Here is an 11,059-nt window from a genome sequence, read left to right as displayed (position 1 = left end):
TTTTTTTGTTTTGTTTTTTTGTCAACGCCAAACCAAACTGTAATCATCAGTCTGACATTTTATTTTCCTCACTCTTCCATCATCACTCCATCACCACGATTTTAGGACCGAATGGTCATTCCATCAACCGTCTTTCGTCAAAAAAACAGGCGCCCGTCTATGCCGGGCTAACGATTACACAAACGGATAAAAACCTATTTCCGTTGGTGCTTAAGCTGTCATTTTTAAAAAGGCTTTCATCATTCGTCATAGAAGCTGGCATCCGTCAATAATTGCCCACCTCTGAAAATATAAAATAAACCGGTGGTTATATAAATTGTCAATACTGTGCCTGCTGTAGTATATTTTTGTTTTGTGTTTGTGTGTTATGCAAGACTGACACTTGCACGATTTTATGGCACGAATTGGCACGACTCGAGTCGTGCCAGTGCGCGAACTAGTCGTAAAGTGGCATGAAGTTGTGCGTAAACCCGTCGTGATTGCGTGCCATGTCGCGGCAAAAAATTTGAAATGTTCAAAATTTTTGTCGTGACAAAAGTTTTGAAACGTTCACATTTTTTTGTCACGACAAAATTTCGCGACCGGGTCGCGAACTATGCGCAAACTGTTCGTGAACTCGTCGGGACGATGCGGGAAGGACGCGTGGCAGCGCGCTCCATGCCACGACTGTCACGAAGTGCCACGAATAGGAGTTGGGGAGGCCCCCTTTCAATATGGCGCGCCCAAGTCGGCACGACACCGTACGAATTGCGCGAACTTGTCGCGCAAATAAAGGGAGTACGTAAACGATGCGCAAACTATGCGTGAACTCGTCGTGCCAGTTCGTGTCAATGTGGACACGAATGGTTACGCATTCGTGAACTCGTCGTGAACTATGCGTGAACAGTGCGGGAACCTCCCAGTTCGTGCCCCAAAATGGCACGACTTGCCACGACAAGAGCGTGGTCAAAAGTCGTGCATGTGTAAGGTTGTTTGTCCTGTTCGGCTACGTGAACATATTACATAGAATGTTATTGGTGTGTTTAAGTTTGACTGATGATGATGATGATGTCTGTTTTTTTGGAAGTCGTAGGCTCTTCAATTGTTTTCAAAATGGAATTTATTCAGGCTAAGATGTCACAAAATGTTTTCGTCCACGGTCTCTGGGCTTGCTGGTAACAAATGATCCGTAACCACAAAGTATAAATACAGTGAACTAAAAGTTGACTCATTTTGATACTGTACACTGGCTGCATTTCTCGAACAGACATTGCGTCAAGGTTTTTTTTTTGTTTTGTTTTTCCAGTAAACGGTGAAACTCAGCCCCTCCGGGGTGACCTGCCCCCAGCCCCTGTGGGAGTATTGGGTGTCCTCACCTCTTTTCTTCCCTCCTCCCTCTCCTTATCGCAGTCTTTGTCTCTTTCCAACTTGTTCCAAGGGATGAAGACCCAAGAGCAGAGCATCTCCGTCGTCTCCTGATGTTCAGTTTTACCTGGTTTTTGTGTTGGGATCAGTGTCTGTTTTGGACTTTGGGATTTAGAAGCATTAACTAGGTTTGTCTTTCGCTTCACTCAACAATAGTTTGACCCGAGTTGAGATTTTTAGACGCTAAGTTATCGCTAATTTATCAATCGACAATGCCGGTCCGAATCATGTGCACCATCTCCTTTTCTGGCGATGACGACGACAGGGGCTACGGCAAAGACGGTTTTGACGATCACTACAAAAGGGTGAAGCGGGGTTACGGAGACTCGCAGGAGTACCTGGATGAGTGCAGCCAGGCGGATGACGATGAAGAAGAGGAGGACGGCTCGGGTCAGGTGGACGACCTGGCAACGTTCTTCAGCGGCTGCTCGCTCCACGGAGCCAACCACGTCTTTGTGGAGAACAAGAAGTTTGGCGTCCGGCAGAGTTTGTGGGCGGTGGTCTTCACCATGGCGCTGTCCGCCTTCTTGTTCCAGGTGGCCGACCGGGTCATGTACTATCTCCAGTACGACCACATCACCATGCTGGATGAGAAGGTGGCCAAAAACATGACCTTCCCGGCAGTCACCCTGTGCAACTACAACTTTGTGCGCAAGTCGCAGGTGAGCTACAGCGACCTGATTTTCATGGCCCCTCTGCTGGGCTTCGACGAAGGCACGGCTCCGGGCTTCCCGCTGGCCCCGGAGCCCGACCGCCCGCCAGGCTCTCGCTTCACCTTGGATGAGTTCTACAACCGCACGAGGCACCGCATTGAAGATATTCTGCTGGAATGCAACTTCAGGGGCTTAGAATGTGGCCCAGAGAACTTTCGAGAGGTAGGTCTTAGTCTTCAGGGTCTTCAGTTTACGATGGTCCCAACTCCCAACGTTGCATCCATCAATTGCCGAGAAGTGTTTTTCGATATAAATATTTACTTTGCCATAACATTTTGAGGTTTGGGGCTCAAACTCACCTTGGTTGCTCACCTTGTCCTCTGGCTAGATAGTCCAGAACAGGGTTCACCGATTCCAGTCCTCGAGGTCCGGAGTCTTGCAAGTTTTAGATGTTTCTGCCCACTAGCACACGGCAATCAGCTCATCAGCATGCCTGATAACGATCCTGATCTGTAGTTACAGGTTTATTGGTAGGCGGAAAGTTGGAAACATCTTAAACCTGCAGGACTCTGGACCTCGAGGACCGGAATTGGTGAACCTTGGTCTAGAATCTAGACTCAGACACGGCTGTGCATCGGCCGCACAGTCCGGGAGGGTGTACAACCTCTCTCACCCAAAGTCAGCTGGGAGAGACTCCAGTTCAGTCATAATGAGGACTAGATCCACCAAAAATTAATGGTAAATATTGGCGGCAAAGGCACTATTGCCCTGAAAATGAATGACATTCTTCTAGCTGTCATCATTGGGGATTGGAGACCACATCACAGGCGGAATGCCAAGTAACAGTTGCGGCAGAGACAATATCCCGCTATTGGTCGGCTGATTTTCATTTTGACCTTTGGTCAAATCACAGTGAGTCGCGTTCAGAATGCTAATAATGACGATACGAGTTGTGGGTGCATCTTTGTGTAAATGACAAATTTGATGGCGTGCTGACATTTTAGTCCAATGGTCTTTGTTTGCTCCACTCTGTTGGCTTTCTCCCATCCGAATAGTGAAAAGCTGGTTTTATTTAGTCCTTTCGAAATAGATTGTTGAGCTGCAGTTTAATGTAGTCAGTGGTACTATCAGTCCATTGTATAAACTCAACACTCAAAAAACAACACTCGGATATACGGGATTTAGGTACTGTGATGTCATTTTCAGTCGACAGTAAGTGACAAAATGGCCGCCTCCTGAGATGGATAAAAATCTCCTTCTTCGAGGAGAGAAGTGGCAGTAAAGCAGGCCAAAAGTCCAACAACAAAGTAATTGGATAGTCTGTGTGGTGTAAAAACAATAACCAAAAAAAGCACAAGAAACACTACAAAAAAAAAGTTTAAACTTTCAGCTTTCTGTGTTTTCTTCAGCTATGCTAACTGCTAGCATTATTTTTGAACGCTAATGGCAGCATTCTAGCTGCGATAATTGCAAGTTTGTAGGGTTGTGTGATGTTATTGTGCTAATTTACAGCCTTTTTGTCCTTTAGCATTCTTTGCTCTTATTTGATTTCCTTTTATTTTGCCAGAGACACAAAATAGTCCGAGTTCCCCAGGTGGCTCCAAGTGACTCAGTCCCCAAGCAGTAGGAAAGACGCATCTGCCTTATCCTTCATTCTTCTGGACAGCAAATCGATAGAATGTATTTATTTTCGGTTACGCGGCCATTGGCGGTGTCATGCGTTCCCAGTGTAGACCGCATTGAATTCCGGCTTGTGACTGTTTATTACGTGGGCTTAAAAGCCACTAATGGCCCCCTCACCCTTACGAAACGAAAATATATTTACCAATATATTATTTGAAATATATTGCAACATATTCAAATATATTATTTCCCAGTATATACAACAATATATTATATATTGTAAATATATGGAATTTTATATTAGTGCTAATATATTACACAAGATATTATATCTTCATGTAATATATTGTAATATATTGCAAAATATCCAAAAAATTGCCGCTTTCCATATATCACAATATATTGAGTATAAGATATAATATATTTGTTTATATATTCCAAAATATATTTAATTATATATTCATAAATATCCAGTCATGCCTTGTAATTTATACAGGAAAATGTATTGGTAATATATGTAAAGATATAGTGTTGCATATATTTTCAATGTATGTGTCAATGTATTTTACATATATGGAGAAATATATGAACATATATGTAAAAATATATGAGAAAATATATGGTAGAATGTAGTACCATAAATATGTAAAAATATGTGCATTAATATATTTATTACATTATAGAATAGGTGTGTAATTATATAGAAATGTGTAACAAACAGTATATGGGCAAATCATTAACACAGACTAATAGGCATTTATCAAAATTCACCTTTATTTCCTTTTAAAAGAAAAGCAAAAAAAAACTACAGGATTTTGAGGCAGACATGTACTTTGTTCACAGGAACAGCATTAAACAGTGCAAATTCTTGAAAGTGCAATCTTGTATAAGTACAAACAAATTTATTTATTATTATTATTTATTATCCTATAATAGTGCAATACACAAGTTGAAAATACTTATAAAGCTTACAATTTCCGCTTCACCTGATGTCTTAGCTCACAGATTCGATTATTGATGGACTTTCTCACATCAGCTTCTTTGGCCCCGGGAAACTGCTGGACAACAGCATCTGTTAAACAGAACAACACTGTGATTACCCACCCATGTCCTTCTGTTTTCTGTCCGTCTGCCCCACTGTCTGTGTATATTACTGGATAGCTGATAGCCCATACATGCCCGCGCAAGCAGTTGAAGACAAAGACTGCCATCTTACTCCTCCCATCTCGTGAGCAGACAACTGTATAAACTGTACGTATATGCACAGATTAGACATACACAGCTCGTAGGGTAGAGGTTGGCGGGATGGTCACTATTTTTTAACAAGTGGATGGTATATGCTGCTTTGAAGACCCCTTTTTCTTTTATTGCTCAGTTCCTTAGACCCCAATATTAGATTTGGCAGAGGAATCTTTTGTTGAATTACAGGTATAATTCTTAAATAAAAAATATACAAGTTTCCTTCTGTAAACATCATTAAGCATATCAATTGTACATTTACTTAAGGCAAGTTGTAAAATGTCTTAAGTCCTCGTTTATATTTAACAAATTCAAATCACAAGTCAGGCTCTTTCTACTAAGTACTGGGGGTGTGACTTGCCTAGTACCTGACGATTCGATCCATAGGTCACGATTCGATTCGATACCGATTAATCCCGATATGAATTTGCAAGTCGATTGTTGCGATTTTTTTACTCAAATTTAGAAAATACCATTCAGTAAACTTGTACACTGAAAGATTTCAGTCTTATAACTGTGAGCCACTGTATTTAACAAACAGGTTGTAACATTTTTCATGTTTGAACAGCATTGAAATAAAATATTAAGGCTTAATGTTCCATTAATATAACATTCTTCCATGCTAAAGGTGTGAAAGTTAGACGTTTTGTTGAATATTTTTCCATCAAAAATGGATGTTAAAAAATCGATTCGGCTGCCTATTGAATCGATTCGATTTTTTTTGTTAACACCCCTACAAGTACGGTCTCAAATGTTCTTCAATTTTGATTCTGTAAATGTATAGGATCATATGCTGAGAAACATTCCTAGAGAGGAGCAATATGTTAGCCTTGTGGCTACAAAAGTCGTGGCTTATCGGCTATCCAGTCATATATACAAATCAGTGCTCTGCCCCCACTACTTCAACATGGATGGGCAAACTCGGTCCTCGAGGGCCGGTGTCCTGCAGGTTTTGGAGGTTTCCCTCTTGCAACACAAACTGATTCCAATCAACAGGAGCTTGCTGATGAGCTAATCATATACCATCTGTGTTAGAGAAGGGAAACATCCAAAACCTGCAGGACTCCGGCCCTCGCAGACAGAGTTTGACCCATACGTCCTGCTCTGGTTCACTGTAAATGTAAAAAAAAAAGAAAAAAAGTCCACACTCTCAGAGGTGCCCTCAAAACTACCTCTGACAAATTCTTACCTTTCAAAGCTTGAAGCTTCCTTGGGTCGAAAGCCTGTCGACGCTCTGAATTGGGATCCAACTTGCTGCGCCCTCCTTTCAGGTTCGACTTGAGGAGGACTTCTACATCAAAGAGACCCATCAGCAGCACCCGCGCCATACCATTGGGGGTGGTACAAGCTCTTGCACTCTCCCAACAATGTGCTGAGATAGTGACATCATCTTTGCCAATTTTCACCTGGCATAGACAAAAGTAAAATAAAAATTCAATTGAATTAGAAAAACACCACAAGCAATAATGCTATAAGTTCTAATGTTAGAAATTCAAATACCAGTACTTACTTGTGTGGGTCCGCGAAGTATGCAAAGTGATGTTTCGCCGAGATAGTCACTCTCAGCATCTGGTCCAACAGCATCTTTGGTGGGGCGGTTGTCAACATTTTCGTTGGTCGCGGTGTTGTGGGAAACTAGCTTTTTCACCTCCACCAACAGAGCAGGAATTTCTATTTTTTTTTTTAAAGTACAAGATTATACAGACAGTCAATAACTTTGTCCACGAAGCCACACATCAGTTGACATATCAAATAATTATAACTGGAGTAATTTAGAGTAGACACCGACTCCATGCACAGTTTATCATGCTCGTTCATCCTTTTATCCACAGTGGTCCTACCTATCTGACTACACATGCCAATAATGGGCGACTGCTTTTTAGATGTAGATAGCACATTAAGAATCAGCCTCAGGCTATAGTTGTCTAAATACCATATGATGTACAATAATAATGAATTACATAATGCTCAATACTCGCCTTTAACTACCATGCTTCACAGTTTTGAATTTTCTTTACATAAAGCCTTGATCTGGCTCTGCAGATCACTGATGAGGACGTCGTTTTCCTGGCTAGACAGCAGCTCTCAGTGTAGCCTCTTTTTCTATATTAATTAACAAATACAAATTTAATGTCAATGTTAACACCAATGTAATTGGAAAAAATATTACAGAATAAATGATTAAAATAGTCAAACAAGGATACACGTATGCTAAACTAAACAGAACAAACATTTTGGCGTTTTTTGTTTTGTTTTGTTTTTTTAAATAAGGCAACGCTAACTTGAAGGAGAAAAGTGATAAATTGTGCTTGAGAAGAGCGACTCACCTGCTAACTGAAGAACAACAGCATCTTCGACGGGCCATCCATTAGCAGGCTTCTTGCTGTTAGTTGTGCGACATTGAACAAGATACGTCGTGTTTGTAATGGCAACTGGGTCAAAATAAATTATCCAGTTGATAACGAGGGCGAAGTCCGAACCTATATTTTGACATTTTCTGCTCCGGGCAATTCTTTTACCGTCGCCGGGAGCGAGCTACTCGGCATACTCTAGTCTCGCGTTCAAATGTTTCTTCGCGCCTAACATTGCGCATGCGCCAAAGACATTGCGTGCGCTATGATTGGTTGTCATTCGCGCTGAGCACTCTGGTAAATGTAGTTATTTATATCTCATCCTATCAAACGAGCTAAAGCTACAGAGCAGCTAGGCTATGACAAACATTGAAAATGGACCGATCCAAATAGAAAAGAAAATATATTCCAAGAAGAACCAGATGTTTAATGTTGAAAATGTAGTTGGTATGAAAGGGAATTTCATAGTTGAATACAGATTTTTGATTTGATTTTTTTTTTTTTTTTTTTTTTAAAGAAAATGTATGCTAATTGATCTGCCACAACATCCATGTCTGTATTCATGCATACGTCCAAGATCCAGTGTGGAGGGTTGAAAACAATGGAAGTATATTTCAAGGTGGCCAAAAATAAATATTTCATTATGCAATTTTTTTTGTCTTCATTGTATTTTCTCAATGTTGTACAGTTTATAGTGGGAATATGTGAGCGCACACGCATACACATATATTACAGTATATTGTTGTAACAATCTGTTACACGTAAAAATATAGTGCTCCTTTTGGTCTGGACTGCAATACATTTTTTATATTTATCAATATATACACATATATTGTCTATGCATATATTGCAATATATAGTGAAATATAAATACTAAATGTCATATATGGGAATATATCGCTAAATGTATTGCATGATATTTTGCTATATATTGCAATATATTTTCGTTTCGTAAGGGCAGACACCATTGTGTGGATTCAGGGAAATGGAACAGGGATGATTGATGGCGTTTTGTTTTTTTTTTCCAAACACCTCGCTGTCTTTTTGGCGAGCAGCCATTTCCTATTAGGTACACCTGCGCATCAATAGAAACCTAATGTAAGAGTTACTGGAGATTGATTGAGCTATGGAAGCGGTATAGCAGATAATGAGCAGGGAAGATATATCAGAATGGCTGATTTTGCGTCAAATTTCATGCTCGACATGTGGATAGAGGTACTTTGAAAAGTAAGCATGATGATGATTTGGACGAATGTGAGCATTTTTGGGGGGGCTGCTGGCTGTCTATAAAAGATTCTCCTGTAATGCAGTTATTCTCCCACCCCCACACCCCCAACAATTATGGCTGACAACTGTAAATTGTTAAAACTGTTGCAATAGTTACACAACAAACAAAAATAACCCTTGTGATTAAGATCGATGGAGCAATGTAGCAGCAGAAACGCTAACAGTTAGCCTAGCTTCATCTATTTGGTTTTACTTCAACCACTGCTCTCTTCTTCTTGATATTTTCTTTGCTTTGTGGTGTCATGCTGCCTCTCACTGGTCTATTTAAAACTGTAAATTGTTAAACCTGTTGCAATTGTTAACGAAAATAACCCTTGTAGTTAACATTGATGTAGCAACAGAAAAGCTAACAGTTAGTTACTTCAACCACTCCTCTCTTCTTCTTGATATTTTCTTCGCTCTGTGGCGTCATGCTGCCTCTCACTGGTCAATATCGGTACTACAACAAACATTTGGTTTGGGGTACACGATATTGGAATTCCAAAATCAGTCTCCAATTTTACAAATTAGTTAAAATGTTAAAAAATCTATATCTGCATTCTTTTAAGTCAAGATGGTTGAAGCCGGGAAGAAAACAAAAACATAAATCATCTCGGGTTGCCCGAGTTGAGTGTCCTGGGTGCAGAATATGAGCCTCTTCCCATTTCAGCCACTTCCTGCTCCGTCCTCATTCCGTCACATCGGAACTCTCCTTTCTCCCGTCGTCATCAAAATCATCCCCCACAAGCTTGCTGTCGTTGCAGCCTCGCGAATGACTATGGATGTGTGCTATGAGGCGTTTAGAGAAAAGACCGCTAAAATGTCAAGGATTAACTCATTCACTGCCAATGACGACTATAGACGTCAAAAATCCAAGCAAACAGCCAGTGCAAATTTTGACAAGAAATTTGAATTTAGTTTTAGTTATTCATTGTTTTCATTCATAGTTATTAATCATGGTTGTTATTAATAACAACGATGACAACAATTTCATTGCTAAGTGTACCATCGTGCGTAGAACGGATTCCTGTTACCCTACAACACGGGCGTTGACGTTCTTGTGATCGGTCTTGGTCTTACTGGGACCACATACTTGGGTCCCGGCCTCTAAAAGTCAATTTTAGTCGACTAAAAGTGCTCTTTATTTTTGTTGACTAAAATTGGATTAAAACTAAAATACAATCAGGTGACTGAGTTATGACTAAGGCTTTAATGAAATTTAGTCAGAAGACTATAACTAAAACTAAATTAAAATTTCTTTTTTTGTTATTATTAAAATTTAAATTTTATTTTATTTATTTATTTTTTATTTTTTTTTAAATTAACACTGGCTGTTTGTTTGGATTTTTGACGTCTATAGTTGTCATTGGCAGCGAATGAGTTAAAAAAAAAGAAAAAGAAAAGAAACATCCGGTGATATTTGAGTGCAGTGGATGAATTTTTGGTATCATTCAGTAAAAATATGCTGCAGTTAAACCCCATGCGTCCATAATGTTGGGGTAGTGTTGTTGGGTTCTGTCAAATTGCCATTCAAAACCACAAGATGGCGCAAAAGCTCTACTTTTCTATTAGATGGGGTTTTGGCCTTTACACTCCTTATTTCTTGTCATGTTGAAAATATAACCTTTTGAGGGGTCTGCCCTCCAGAAATCCAACGAATTGGATACGAGACGATACGAATTTTCCATATTATGTGCCCCTTTCAATCATTGTTAAGTTAATAAAGAGATTATTAAAAGATTATTTTGACCTTGGGATTTCCACTATACTTCCTGTTTGATTACTCGTGAGCGAGTGCATGAGGAAAATCCTTGCGAGCAATTGAATGTTGGCAGCTTGTCTTTAAAAAAAATAAAGACTAACAGGATTACGCGTTCTGCCGTCACACTTCCGTTGGGCGTTAAAGTCAATTTGTTTCCGTCACGTTCTTTTTTACTCGCACGTGCAAATCCGCCTAATGAAAGTGTCGACGCCGCGGAGGAGGAGGAGAAGGAGGAGGAGGGGAACTTGAAATCGCCGACTCTTGTTTCCCACGACGTCTTTTCTTCATAAGGTTACATAGCGTATTCTCTCTTCCCAACGTCTGTCTCTCTCTCGTTTGATGGATGCGCCTCAGATCCTTCAGACGACAACAACAACAAAAACCCATCTGGGATGCCTGCGCTCTACTTGCTGATGGAAAAGCGTTAAACGAGAAGAAAACTAAACATGAATCTGTCACAACAACTTTTTTTGTATTTTTACATCGAGTCTGTTCCCTATAACAGGTGTAATGGAACATGTATTTAGATTCAAATTTTCCACTGTGATGCAGATGTCTACCAACAACCATTATTGGATAAGGACAGGAAGTGTCGTTTACTCCGCCTACTCTGTAAACAAACACAATGCAGCTCGGCCTCTGGCTAGCAGGCGTCATGGCTCGTGGCAGTACACTCATTTGAAATGAATGCATGCATGAATGCAACTGCCAATGGAGTCAAATCAAAAAATGTATTTTTAGCAAAATCATTTATTTCGGGA

At 40.2% G+C, this 11,059-nt stretch overlaps 1 protein-coding gene across 4 annotated transcripts in view; it reads left to right on the top strand.

The window, feature by feature from the left end:
- asic1b (acid-sensing (proton-gated) ion channel 1b) overlaps positions 1-11,059 on the top strand; it is a 185,093-nt gene that overhangs the window by 119,966 nt on the left and 54,068 nt on the right. For 2 of the 4 annotated variants that reach the window (XM_077530077.1, XM_077530076.1), the window contains exon 3: positions 1,941-2,279. The exons of the other annotated variants lie outside the window; for them this stretch is intronic. In XM_077530077.1, the coding sequence (XP_077386203.1) occupies positions 1,941-2,279 (339 nt within the window). The remainder of the gene's footprint in view (positions 1-1,940; positions 2,280-11,059) is intronic. 4 annotated transcript variants of the gene reach the window in all.

The sequence above is a fragment of the Festucalex cinctus genome, chromosome 8 (assembly GCF_051991245.1).
Source record: "Festucalex cinctus isolate MCC-2025b chromosome 8, RoL_Fcin_1.0, whole genome shotgun sequence".
Classification (NCBI taxonomy): Eukaryota; Metazoa; Chordata; class Actinopteri; order Syngnathiformes; family Syngnathidae; genus Festucalex; species Festucalex cinctus.
This window is presented reverse-complemented; position numbering and strand designations above follow the sequence as displayed.